The sequence below is a fragment of the Jaculus jaculus genome, chromosome 4 (genome assembly GCF_020740685.1).
Source record: "Jaculus jaculus isolate mJacJac1 chromosome 4, mJacJac1.mat.Y.cur, whole genome shotgun sequence".
Taxonomy (NCBI): Eukaryota; Metazoa; Chordata; class Mammalia; order Rodentia; family Dipodidae; genus Jaculus; species Jaculus jaculus.
The window spans coordinates 168,880,662-168,894,547 of record NC_059105.1 but is presented as its reverse complement, the minus strand read 5'-3'; the positions used below and the strand labels follow the sequence as shown (position 1 = coordinate 168,894,547).

General features: G+C 37.3%; 1 protein-coding gene across 2 annotated transcripts in view; it reads right to left on the bottom strand.

The window, feature by feature from the left end:
* Positions 1 to 13,886, bottom strand: part of Tmem45a (transmembrane protein 45A) — a 94,254-nt gene that overhangs the window by 17,618 nt on the left and 62,750 nt on the right. For both annotated transcript variants that reach the window (XM_045147763.1, XM_045147764.1), the window contains exons 3-4: positions 11,880 to 12,086; positions 10,350 to 10,534 (exon numbers count right to left, since the gene is read on the bottom strand). In XM_045147763.1, coding sequence (XP_045003698.1) covers positions 10,350 to 10,534; positions 11,880 to 12,086 — 392 coding nt within the window. The remainder of the gene's footprint in view (positions 1 to 10,349; positions 10,535 to 11,879; positions 12,087 to 13,886) is intronic.

The following is a 13,886-nucleotide window of genomic DNA, read 5'->3' as shown; positions in this document are numbered from 1 at the left end:
CAAAAACCACTTTTTACAAAAGAAAAAGTCTAGAACCTGATGGATTCTCAGTGAATTCTACCAAACCTTCATGTAAAACTTAAACCACTTTTTCTCAATCTATTTTACATAATTAGAGACAGGGAATACTCCACAATTCCATCTATGAAGATAGTATCACCCTAATACCAAAACAAGACACAGATACACCAAGAAAAGAAAACAATAGACCTATATCCCTGATGAAATTGGTTGTAAAAGTCCTGAGCAAAATCTTCATAAACCAAATTCAACAACTAATTGAGAAGCATTACTTGGCAGAGGCAGAGGTAGGATGACAATTGTGAGTTTGAGGCCACCCTGAAACTATATAGTGCATTTCAGGTCAGCATGGGCTATTAGAGTGAGATTCTACTTCTAAATAAAAAAGAAGAAAGGAAGAATGAATGAATGAAAATAGCATTATACACCTTGACCAAGTAGGCTTCATTCCAGGGATGCAGGGATGATTTCTATTTTCAAACATATCCAGTTTTGTTATAGCCAAGGTGTGAAGCAATCCTTTATACTTTACCACATATTTTTTTTTGTTTACTTTTACTTATTTATTTGAAAGTGATAGACAGAGAAAGAAAGAGGCAGAGAGAAAGAAAGAGAGAGAGAGAGAGAGAGAGAGAGAGAGAGAGGAAAATGGGCACGCCAGGGCTTCTAGCCACTGCAAACGAACTCTCAGATGCGCCCCCTAGTGCATCTGGCTAACGTGGGTCCTGGGGAATCGAGCCTTGAACTGGGGCCCTTAGGCTTCACAGGCAAGCGCTTAACAGCTAAGCCATCTCTCCAGCCCACTTTACCACATATTTTATATATTTATAAGAAATATGCAATATTTCCTTGAATCTTTTACCTCAATAATAAACGGAAATAAATACCTTATAGTCTGAAGTATCATTTTCTCTGACTTTATTAAGATGAAATGAATGAATAAAACTGGATTTATTTATGTAAAAAGTAAACCAAAAGTGCATTATTTACCTTGACAACATAGGCTTCATCCCAGAGATGCAGGGATGGTTCAACCTATGGAAATCACTTAATGTAATACACCATATAAATAAACATAAGAACCATGCAATCATTTAAATAGATGGAGAGAAGACATTCAACAAAATACAATATCACTTCACAATCAAAATGCCATAGAGGGTTTATATCTCAGCATAATAAAGGTTATATTCAAAGTGCCTAAAGCCCAAATCATTCTTTTTTTTATTTTTTGCTTATTTTTATTTATTTATTTGAGAGCGACAGACAAAGAGAGAAAAGACAGACAAAGAAAGAGAGAGAATGGGCACACCAGGGCCTCCAGCCACTGAGAATGAACTCCAGATGCATGTTCCCCTTGTGCATCTGGCTAACATGGGACCTGGGGAACTGAGCCTCGAACCGGGGTCCTTAGGCTTCACAGGCAAGTGCTTAACCACTAAGTCATTTCTCCAGCCCCCAAATCATTCTTAATGGGAAAGACTCAAAGAATTCCCATTAAGATCATGAACAAGACAGGGGTGCCCACTCTCAGCACTGCTCTTCAGCATAGTACTAGAAATCCTAGCCTAAGCAATAAGGTAGGAGAATGATATAAAAATGATATAAAAGGGCTATAACACCAACACCATCAGAGTTCGAGACTTCAATACTCTACTATCATCAATATACAAATCATCCAAGCAGAAAATCAAGAGGGAAATAATAGAGCTCAACAACATCATAGATCACCTAGGCCTAGTGGACATTTATAGAACTTTCCACCCCAATTCTACAGAATACACATGCTTCTCAGCAGCCCATGGAATCTTCTCCAAAATTGACCATATATTAGGCCATAAAAGCATGTCTCCATAAAGGAAAATTGAAGTAACCTCCTGCATCATGTTAGATAATAATGCTTTAAAGCTAGAAATTAACAAGAGACACATCAAGAACTGTACTAGCTCCTGGAGACTAAACAATACAGTTTTAAACAATGAATGGGTCATGGAAGAAATCAAAAAAGAAACTCCAGGCTTCCTGCACTCTCTCATCCCCCAACCATCAGAACTGCCAAACTCTGGAGAACACATTCTGCCCCCAGCAGCAGGGCATCCAGCACCACTGATCAGTACACCAACTCCACAGCACAGCACGGAGGGATCAAGGTGGGCACTCAGCAGCCACCCCGAAAAGTAACAAGGCTGACTGACACAAAAAGCAGATACATAGGCCTGCACTGGAAGTGCTAATCTCTCTTTCCATGTCAGGGCAGGTTATGGGTTACATATTCTTGGTTGGCTTTACCATTCTCAATTAAGCTGTATTTGACGGTTGACTATTGTTGCCTTTGATGCTTTCCGATTGACAGGGACTTTGTCTTTGCCTTCTGTCATTATTGGGAACAGGGTCTGATTCAGATCCAGGATGACCTGGAACCCAATTCAAACAGAAATTTCAACCTCCAAGCTGACAGGATCAAAGGTGTAGAGCAACACATATCCTTAGGGATTTTGGTTTTATGAGGTTATGTGTTTGTTTCAATCCCCACACTTGCATAGTCTGTGCTGGTTTTTATTGAATGTATATATTGCTCAGTTGAATTTTAGAATTTGCCAGTAAATTTCTCTACCTAGCCCACTAGAATACTTGAATAGCAGGATACCTTATGCAGTTGGAGTGGAGGACAAGTGCTACGTGTGGCACCTTAAACTCCTACTCTGAAGGTGCATAAAGTTGGATTTCCAAATCTAAAAGCACTGCAGACTATTAGAATACCCAAGAATAAAATCAATTCAGGATGCAAAAATCATATTACCATACAAGAAACACAAATAATCATGACAATACAATCCAACAAAAAATTATAAACCCATAAGAAATGACCCTCCCATGAGACTGTTTTAGATAAAATGCCTGCCAAAAATTTCAAAAAAAAATGATTTTATCTATACACAAAGAAATCAAAAAAGAAATCACAGGAATCAAAGAAAACAAAGGAATTAGGGAAGAAAACAAGCTCCTGAAGGGATTCCAAGAGAACACAGGAAACAAGCTTAATGAGAAAAGGAGGGAATTATAAGACAGGAATAAAGATATAGAAATATTGAAGATAAACCAGGCAGACATTCTAGCTCTATAAAACACAAGTCAGTCAAATAAAAAACTTTGTGGAAAGTCTCACTAGTAGAATGGGTGAAGAGGAGAACAGAGTATCTAAAATAGAAGACCAGGTGGCAGATCTAATTCAGTGCAACAAAGAGAAAGACAAACTAATAGGAAGGTCTGAATATGAAGTTCAAGATATCTGGGACACTATGAAATGATCAAACATAAGAATTCAGGGTATAGTAGAAGGAGAAGAATATCAATCTAGAGCATTAGTGGGCATTTTCAAAAAAAAAAATCATATAAGAAAAAGTTCCCCATATTAGGAAAGAAATGCCAGTACAGATACAGGAGAATACCAAATAGACAAAACCTGGAAAGGACCTCTCCTTGCCATGTTATAACTAAACTACTAAACATGCAAACCAAAGGAAAGATATTGGAAGCAGTTAGAGAGAAAAAGCAAATCACCTACAAAGGCAAGCTCATCAGAATAATAGCAGATTACTCAACACAAACTTTAAAAGCCAGAAGGGCTTGAGTGATGTATTCCAAGTTCTGAAAGGATAACAATTGTCAACCAAGATTACTTTATCCTGCAAAGCTATCTATTAAAATTGATGGAGAAATAAGGACATTCCACAACAAAAACAGGCTTAAGAAACTTATGACAACTATGGCAGCTCAACAGAAAATACTTGAAGGAATCCTTCACACTGAAGAGAAAGTAAAACACACACATGAGGAAATAGGAAAAAAATAAACCATACTCAAATATCAGTTTAAATAAGTGAGTAAAGGGAATACAGGATACACTACAAAACAAGAAGAATGGAAGAATAAATCAATAAATACCTTTTAATAGTAACTCTTAATTTCAATGGCCTCAATGCCCCACCCAAAAGACACAGGCTTGCAGACTGGATAAAAAGGCAGGATCCTGCCATTTGTTGCCTTCAGGAAACTCATCTCTCAATAAAACATAGACACTGTCCTAGGGTGAAAGGATAGAAAATATAATTTCAAGCAAGTGGACCTAGGAAACAAGCAGGGGTTGTTATCCTAATATCTGGCAGGATAGACTTCAAACCAACATTAGTGAGGAAAGATAAAGAAGGTCACTTTATGCTGATTAAAGGAACACTCCAACAGGAGGACATTATAATCCTAAACATACATGCACCTAACATGGGGGGTTCCAATTTCATCAAACAAACACTATTAGACTTAAGATCACAGATAACATCAAACACAATTGTAGTGGGTGACTTCAATATCCCACACTAATCAATTGACAGGTCATCCCAGAAAAACATAAAATAAAATAAAAAAACAGAGACATCTGGATTAAATGATATCATGGAACAAATGGACCTAACAGATATCTACAGAACATAACATCCAAATGCTGAAGAATATACATTTTTCTCAGCAGAACATGAAACATTCTCTAAATAGACCATATATTAGGACACAAAGCAAATCTGAACAAGTACAGGGAAATTGATACAATCCCTTGTTCTGTATCTGACCACAATGGGTTAAACTACAAGTCAGCAACAAGAAAAACAATACAGCATACACAAATTCTTGGAGACAGTACACTGTTGAATTATGAATGGATCATTGAAGAAATCAAAAAGGAATTCAATAAATTAATAGATTCAAATGATGATGAGAATCCAAAATACCAAAACCTTTAGGACACAATGAATACAGTCCTAAGAGAAAAATTTATAGCTCTAAGTGCCTATATTAAGAAATTAGAGAGTTCACTAGTAAACAATTTAATGCTTCACCTTAAGGCCTTGGAAAAAGAAGAGCAAGGTAAACCAAAAATCAGTAGAAATAATTAATATTAAGGCAGAAATTAATGAAATATAACTCCCCCCCCAAAAAAATTAAAAAGGATCAATGAAATGAAGAGTTGGTTCTTTGAAAGGATAAACAAGATTATAAACCCTTAGCAAGTCTGACAGGAAGAGAGAAGAGCCAAAGATTAATAAAATTAGAGATGAAAAAAGGCACCTTTACAACAGATACCAAAGAAATTCAGAAAATCATAAGGACATGCTTTAAGAATATATATATATGCCTCTAAGTTTGAAAGTCTGAAAGAAATGGATGATTTCCTTGGTTCATATGTCCTACCAAAATTAAATCAAGATGAGGGAAAAAAATTAAATAGACCTATAACAAGTACAGAGATCCAAGTCTCCCAACTATAGGCCCAGATGTATTCACTGGTGAATTTTACCAGACCTTCATGGAAGAACTAACACAACTGCTTCTCAAACCTTTCCATAAAACAGAAAAGGAAGGAATTCTACCAAACTCCTTCTATGAAGCCAGCATCACCCTGATATTAAAACCAAAGACAGAACAAAAAAAGAAAAGTACAGACTAATCTCCCTCATGAACATAGATGCAAAAATTCTCAACAAAATATTGGCAAACAAAATACAAGAATATATCAGAAAGATTATTCACTCTGACCAAGTAGGCTTTATCCCAGAGATGCAGGGATGGTTCAACATATGCAAACTGATAAATGTAATATACTACATAAATGGACTGAAGGATAAAATCACATGATCATCTCCATAGATACAGAAAAGGTATTTGACAAAATCCAACATCCCTTTATGGTAAAAGTCCTACAGAAACTGCGCATAGAAGCAACATATCTCATCATACTAAAGGCTATGACAAACCTACAGCCAACATAATACTAAATGGAGAAAAACTGGAAGTTTTCCACTAAATTCAGGAACAAAATAAGGGTGTCCACTGTCCCCACTTTTATTTAATATAGTACTGGAAGTCTTAGCTTAAGCAGTAAGGCAAGAGACACTCATAAAAGGGATGCAAATTGGAAAGGAAGAGATCAAGTTATCATATTTTCAGATGATATGATTCTATACATAAAGGACCCTAATGACTCTACCAGCAAACTCTTAGAGCTGAAAAACACTTTTAGTAACATAGCAGGATACAAAATAAACACACAGACATCAGTAGCTTTCCTATATACTAACAACAAACTTGTGGGGGATGAAATCAGGGAATCTCTCCCATTCACAATTACCTCAAAAAATAAATAAATAATGTACCTTGGAATAAACTTAACCATGGAAGTGAAGGACCTCTACAATGAGAACTTTATAACACTCAAGTGAGAAGTTGCAAAGACAATAAGAAATGGAAAGATATCCCACGTTCTTGGATTGAAAGAATCAATATTGTTAAAATGTCAATCTTACCAAAAGAAATCTACATATTTAATGCAATCCCCATTAAAATTCCAATGGTATTCTTCACAGAAATAGAAAAAAAATCCTATAATTCATTTGGAAGCACAAAAAAACTTGAATAGCCAAAATTTTTGAGCAACAACAATAAAGCTTGTGGTATCACCATACCTGATTACAAAGCCATAACAAAAATATACACAAAGACAGACACATAGATTAATGGAACAGAATAGGGGACCTAGATAATAACTCATGCAGCTACAGCCATCTGATTTTTGACAGAAATGCCAAACATATTTATTGATGAAAAGATAGCCTCTTCAAAAAGGGGTGCTGGGAAAAATGGATTGTATATGTAGAAAGATGAAAATAGATCCTTGTCTTTCTCCATGAATTAGAATCAAGTCTAAATGGATCAGGGACCTTATAATCAGACCAGAAACTCTGAAGTTGCTAGAGAAAAAGACAGGGGAAACAATTTAACATATGGGCATAGGCAATGGCTTTCTGAATATAACCCCAATTGCTCAGGAAATAAAACCACTAATCAATCACTGGGATCTCATGAAATAACAAAGCTTTTGTACAGCAAAGGACACTGAATAGAGCAAAGAGACAACCTATAGAATGGCAGAAAACCTTTGCCAGCTATACATCTGACATAGTGTTAATATCCAGAGTATACAAAGAAGTCAAAATCAAAGCAATAAGAAATCAAACAATCCAATTAAAAAATGGGCTATGTAACTAAATAGAGAGTTATCAATGGAAGGAATACAAATGGCATATAAACATCTAAAAAAAAAAATACCCTGTGCCAGGGTGTAGTTAACACCCACCTAAATGAATCATGGAATCACTAATCACTGAAATAGACATAACATGCACCCAACATGGCTCAGGGAACTTGCAGAAGAGTGGGCAGGAAGATTATTGGAGCCACACGTTGGGATATTATACACAGTCATAATGTGACTTCCCCCATAGCTGTCTTCTGCCCTCTTAATGCATGGCCCACAATCCCCATGGGGTTGACTTGTGTCCCCAATGAGTGGCAGGGAGGAGGGAAATGATGGCACCAACATGTGTTGTTTACATACTAAGTATGTACATATCTAATAAAAACAAATTTAAAAAAACTTACTCCAGTCAGAATGGCAATCATTAAAAAATCTAATGACAAAACAATTGAATGACAAAAAATGATGAGGGCGTGCAAATAAGGAACACTCATAAAGGAATGTAAACTTGTAACCACTCGAGAAATCATTATGGAGACTCCTGAAAAAAGATGAAAATATAGCTACCAATTGACTCAAATATTCCTCTACTGGGCATCTACCCTAAGGGATCCACTCTTTACTGAGATATTTGCTCAACTTAGTTGATTCACAATAGCTAAAAACTGGAATCAACCCAGATGCCCATTATCTGATAAATGGATAATGAAAATATGATACATATATCCACTGCAATTCTACTCAGAAGTAAGGAAAAAATGATACACTGAAATTTTAGAAAAATAGACAGACTTGGAATAGATCATCCTAAGTGAACTCACACAAGCACAGAAAGACAACGTTCTCCCTCATATGTGGTTCCTAAACTGGAACAACTTGAATTGCAGGCATACCTGATAAGCAACTCAAGAGGCAGATAAAATGGATGGAAAGGTTTAGGGAGGGCAACGGGAGGGCTGGGGGAGATATACAAAAACAAACAAAGGAAAAACAAACACAAAATGAACTGGTATCATAGAAGCCTTCTTCCTGGTTATCAGACTATAAAATAAAACCCTCAATAGGAACATGAAGGGATAATCAGAAGAAGGGCCCTGGAGAAAGTGGGATGAAGTCTAACCCTAAAATATTTGGCTCTGGTAGAAATTTTTTTATAGCCCATATTGAGTTATTTATCAGAAAGACCTACAAGGTTCCCCAAACAAGACAGACCTCTGTCAAAAATTTGATTACCTGCCTGAGATGAAAGATAAGACCCTATTGCCGAAGACACCACATATTGCCAATCCAATTCAGCTGGAATCTGGAAAGAACCTAGCTCCAAAATAGTTAGTCCATATAGTGCTGAAAAGCACTACATGAGCCAATAGGTGAAAATGGCCAACAATGCTGTAAGCAAGCAGAGGACCCTGTTATATGAAAGCAACCAGCCTGACAAGATGTACACATACATGGAATAGGGGCATATAGCCTAGGTGGGTAACCAATGGCTTTCTGATTGACTGAGATCCACTCAGTGGAAAGGAACACATAAGTGGAACTGGGAACCACTTCAATCCTATGGAGACCAAAATCATGGACTCCAATGAGAAGCTGCCACTAGTCTTTGGCCCAAAGTGAGGCTATATTCATCAAAATTTCTCTAAATTAGCAAGTCTTATCCTCTTTGGCATATTATGATCTCACTCTCCATTAGAGAATCTGTTTTTCCTTTTTCAGAACAACCAAAATCTATCAAGAATATCAAGACAAGAATCGATAGCTGACTTCACGTCAGCAGATGAACCACCCCTAAGAAAGTTGCTAGGGCCCAGGTGAAAACACTGAGGAATAGGCGAGGTGAGAAAGAGTATTACTTTCATGGTGAGCCTCACAACCTGTGCCAGGGTGATGGAGACAGACACTGAGGACACTCAAAATGCACCAAAGCATTAATTCAGAAGCTGCTGAGAGCTCAATACTAAAGTAGACTTAAAGCACACCCACCAAGGTTCAGGGAATTTTGTGGAAGAGGGGTAGGAAAGAATGGAAGAGCCACAGCAGGGCATATCCAGAGAAATTGCCTCCCCCCCACTACAATTACTGACTAATGCTTTCACAACCCATAAATCCATAGTGAATATCAGCAATCCCACTAAGGAATGTCCTCGGTGGAATGGGGGCAGGGGAGAGGGACATGATGGCACCAGCACATGATGTGTCCATACAAAGTTTCAACTTCAGCCGGGCATGGTGGCGCATGCCTTTAATCCCAGCACCTGGGAGGCAGAGGTAGGAGAATCGCCATGAGTTCAAGGCCACCCTGAGACTACAGAGTTAATTCCAGGTCAGCCTGGACCAGAGTGAGACCCTACCTCGAAAAACCAAAAAAAAAAAAACAACAACAAAGTTTCAACTTCACACAAAAACATCTTATATACTGGCAATCATGTAGTAGTTTCTCAATAACCATTCCTCTCTTTATTGCATCCACATATTTATCAAGCTTTCACTTAGTCCATAAGCTGTTACAACATCAGGAATCAATGTGGAGTTTAGACATAAAGGACATTAAGCTGGGAAGATGGGTCAGTCAATAAAGTGCTTGTCATGCATGTGTTTAGCTCTGAGTTCTATCATAATAACCCATATAAAAATACTGAGTATGGCGCTGGATAAATGTCTTAGTGGTTAAGGCCCTTGTCTGCAAAACCTAAGGGCCCAGGTTCAATTCCCCAGCATCCTCCAAGCCAGGTGCATGTCAGATGCACAAGGTAGTGACTGTTTCTGAAGTTCCTCTCTCTCTCAAATAAATGAAATAAAATATAAAAATACTGAGTATGATAGTGAGTTTTTAATCCCAGCAGCAGTGGAAATAGGCAGTTCCCTGGGGCTTACTTTTGAGCCAGCCTAGTCTACTTGGTGGAGTCCAGGCCAATAAGAGACCCTGTCTCAAAAAAGTGGATGGTGTTTCTGAGGAAGGTTATCATCTGACTTCCACATGTATGTGCACAGATATGAATGCATAACACAAACACACATGTGCACCCATTCATACATATACATACAATAATGAAATCCATGAAGGCTCATCAGATATGCAGTGAAGATGTGTGTAGCCTGTTTCTTCCACAGCTGGTCTGGCAATGCTCTCACAAGATTACTGGACCAGGAAAGGGACATCATTACTCTGAAGTGCATGGGAGGGAAGTCTGTGGAGTCTAGAACAAAATTTTCCATCAACTAAGAGAAGGCCCCAACTCACCTGCCATAACCAGCTTCCCTGTAGTAAGATGAGGCTTGCGCGCAACAGTTCCAGAAGTACATTGCTCTTTGTGAGGAACTCCATGAAGGCAACCACGCCTGACAAAAGGGTGACAAAGACCAGCAGCTGGTGCACAAAGATGTCCAGCATTTCCCTGCCATGAGTATGGTTGAAGAAGATAAAAGCTGATGGAATGAGGGAAATAATTCATATTTTCAATAAAATGAAGAGTGCTTCCCACTGTTCCATTGTTTCTCCCTTCCTTCATTTCCTATCCACAAAATTCTACACACACACACACACACACACACACACACACACACACACACGCACACACATGACTATTACTCCCAAGAGCAGGTCCTCACTGATTCCTGTAGATGGGCATTTATTCATTTTTTTTTTTAGAGTCATCTGCCTGTTTGGAATGAAATACTTGAATTCTAGCCTTCACTTTCTACTCTTCAATACCTATTCTCTCTCCTAACATACCATGAAATTGCCAAGTATTTCAAATCACTGTCTACAGAAGATGTTGAACAAAAATATTATAAGGTCAGTCAGGGAGCTATAATTAATAGTATGCAGATGAATAAGCTGAAGCTTCTTCTTAGGTCTTTTGGAAAAGCAAACACATAAATCATAAAGGTGAACCTTTATAGCTATTACAATATCCAGAGGCTCCCAAAAGGTCGGAAGTATGTCATTCCATAGTCATATTCCAGTTTCACTTTAGTTGTTTTCATTTTGATTAAGAGTGAATCTATTCACTGGCACCAATTTTCTACCTAACTTCTAACTAACCCTTTTCCTCAAAGTGGAACAGGCAAAAGTCCATAGGAGATAAGACCAGATGATAAATGTCTGCTTCCTGATCATTTGGAAATCATCATTCCATAACTAATGTTTTATGCATAATGAATGAATAAAAACCATTAAATACTTGTCTTCTTTTCCTCTTCCATCTGTGAAACTAACTGAGCAAAACATATTGTTATTTTCACTAATTACTCAAATTTAGGGAGTCATATATTTTTTAAACTATTGTTATTTATTTATTTGACAGTGATAGTCAAAGGAACTTATATTTTCATCAGACTGAATTTTGGGGACCCTAATTATCACATTTTTGCAGTTTTACTATATTGATGTCTTGAAAACTTGTTGGACAATAATAGAAGTTTTCAACCTTGAGTAGTTGCCCATGTCAGGATATTCATGCTCCCTTACTCTGAGTTCAGTTTTCATTGTTAAAAGTGACAACAATTATAACTTCTGGGAAAACCAAGAGATAAATAACCACCCTGGGTATATTGAGTGGGTGTGTTTACCCAGTTGTTACATGAGGCAGTGGAGAAGAAAGGTTCTTGGTATTCATCTCAGACATCCATATGTCTTTACTATGTATGGCTCAGATATATGGCATGTCAAGTAAGGTAATACCAAGAAGACAAAGATATATTATTCAAAAGAGTTACACAAACGCCCATTAATAGAGAGAGGAACAGAAACAATATCCTTCATACTTACACTCCACAAACAAGGCATTTGATAACATTAACTTCGTTAAGGAGACTGGAAATGAACTGGTGGTGAAACATAAGATGTTGGCAACACCCAAGAGCCCAAAGAAAAAATACATGGTGGTGTGATGCCAGCCCAGGAGTTGATTCCATTGGCCTTCTTTATATAAATTCAGGTAGGGTCCTCCAGAAATAAACTGTTCCCCAGCCATGCCTGGAAAGGAGCAAATGACAGTTGTAGCAGCCCTCCCCATAACTTACCTACAATGCATGAAGATGTGGAAACCGTGCCCATTGGTTATTCCAATCTTATGTCATTGATTCCTGCCTCTGACCTTTTCAGTAAAAGCCTAGCAATGATGAATTTAGACTTGTTTTAAGTCAAATGCTGCCTTGCATACCAATTTTAGTCAAATGTAGCCAACTAAGTGAAACAATTGTTTTGGATCTTTAACAGTGATAATTTGAGATCAACAATCAATTCCAACTTAATGGCTAAAGTAAATGCTGAATGATTTGAAGGTTAGCATTTACTAGATAAAAAATGGTTACTTTGCTTCTAGTCATTACATCATTGAATACCTGCCACAGTGTAGAGTTATCATTGATTTCCAACAAGGTGCTACAGAATACAGATGTTTTCTAGTATGATAATTGAAATGGCTCAGACAGATCCCACATATAGTCTAATCACTTATGCAAACATTTTAACTCCTTAAAGATGCTACCTTGTTAACGTACATAATTTAGCAGGAATTTTAAAGACTTATTTATTTTCAAGCGTATCTATAGAGAGAGATATTAGGTATGCCAGGGCCCCCAACTGCTGCAAAAAATTCAAGATGCATGGGCCACTTTGTGCATCTGCTTTTACATGAGTACTGGGGAACTGATCATAGGTCGTTGGGTTTTTTCAGGCAAGTTTCTTAACCACTGAGCCATCTCTCCAGCCCAAATACCACTCTTTAAATATGAAGACTCTGTAATTTGATGACCATAGAAAAGTACTATTGTAAAAAGAAAAAAAAGAAAAGTACTATTGACATGAATAAATCATGGAAAACATGGAAAGTTTTTCTTTTTTACAAAAGAAAGGTTTCAGTTCTAAAAATGCAAAAAAAAAAATCATGGAATTCTCAAAAATAATGGAAATGCCCTAGATGTTATAAATTATCTGGCCTCTCTCTAATTCAGGAAAACAGGAAACAGGATGAGTACATGCAGCAAGGTTGTCCTCAGCCCTGACCTTTCTCTATGGTCCACTAGTGATGATCTACATTATTGAAGGTTTCTCAAATCACTAAATTATTTTGGTAGAATTTACAAAATCATATTTTGGTGTAATTTTGGGGGGTCACAACAAATTATAAAAATTATTTTAGGGGTGGAGAGATAGCACAGTTGTTAATGTGCTTGCTTGCAAAGCCTAATAGCCCGGGTTTGATTTCCTAATATCCATGTAACGCCAGATGTACAAAGTGACATTTGTGTCTAGAGTTTATTTGCAGTGATTGGAAGCCCTGATGTGCCTATGGTGTCTGTCTTCTCTCTCTACTTGTAAATAAATAAATAAATATTTAAAAAATATTTTAGAGCTTTCATCAGTGCTATAAAGAAAATTCCCCTTGGCAGAAAGAATAGATTAGTGGGAGGATGGAAAAGTGTGCTATGAACGCTGTCTCTCTGAAATGACATGATCATTACACATATGAACTCATAGCAGCTCTGGTTGCCAGAACAAGACTGAGTCTGTCAATACTTCATCAAAGATGGGGAAAGGATCTATCAGACTCTATACCTCCCACAGTAGCTAATGACAGCTAATAGTTGTAGGAGGAGAAGTCATGTTCTTCAGTGGTTTAGTCACAGGTAAGTTGCCCATATTCTAGTACATCTAGTACCAAACCCTGATCATGACAATAAGTTAACTCAGAGGGTCATAAAAAGAGAAAGAAACAAGGTGGGGTGGATATTAATTGTGAAGAAGGGTAAGCAGATTAAATACTATGACTAA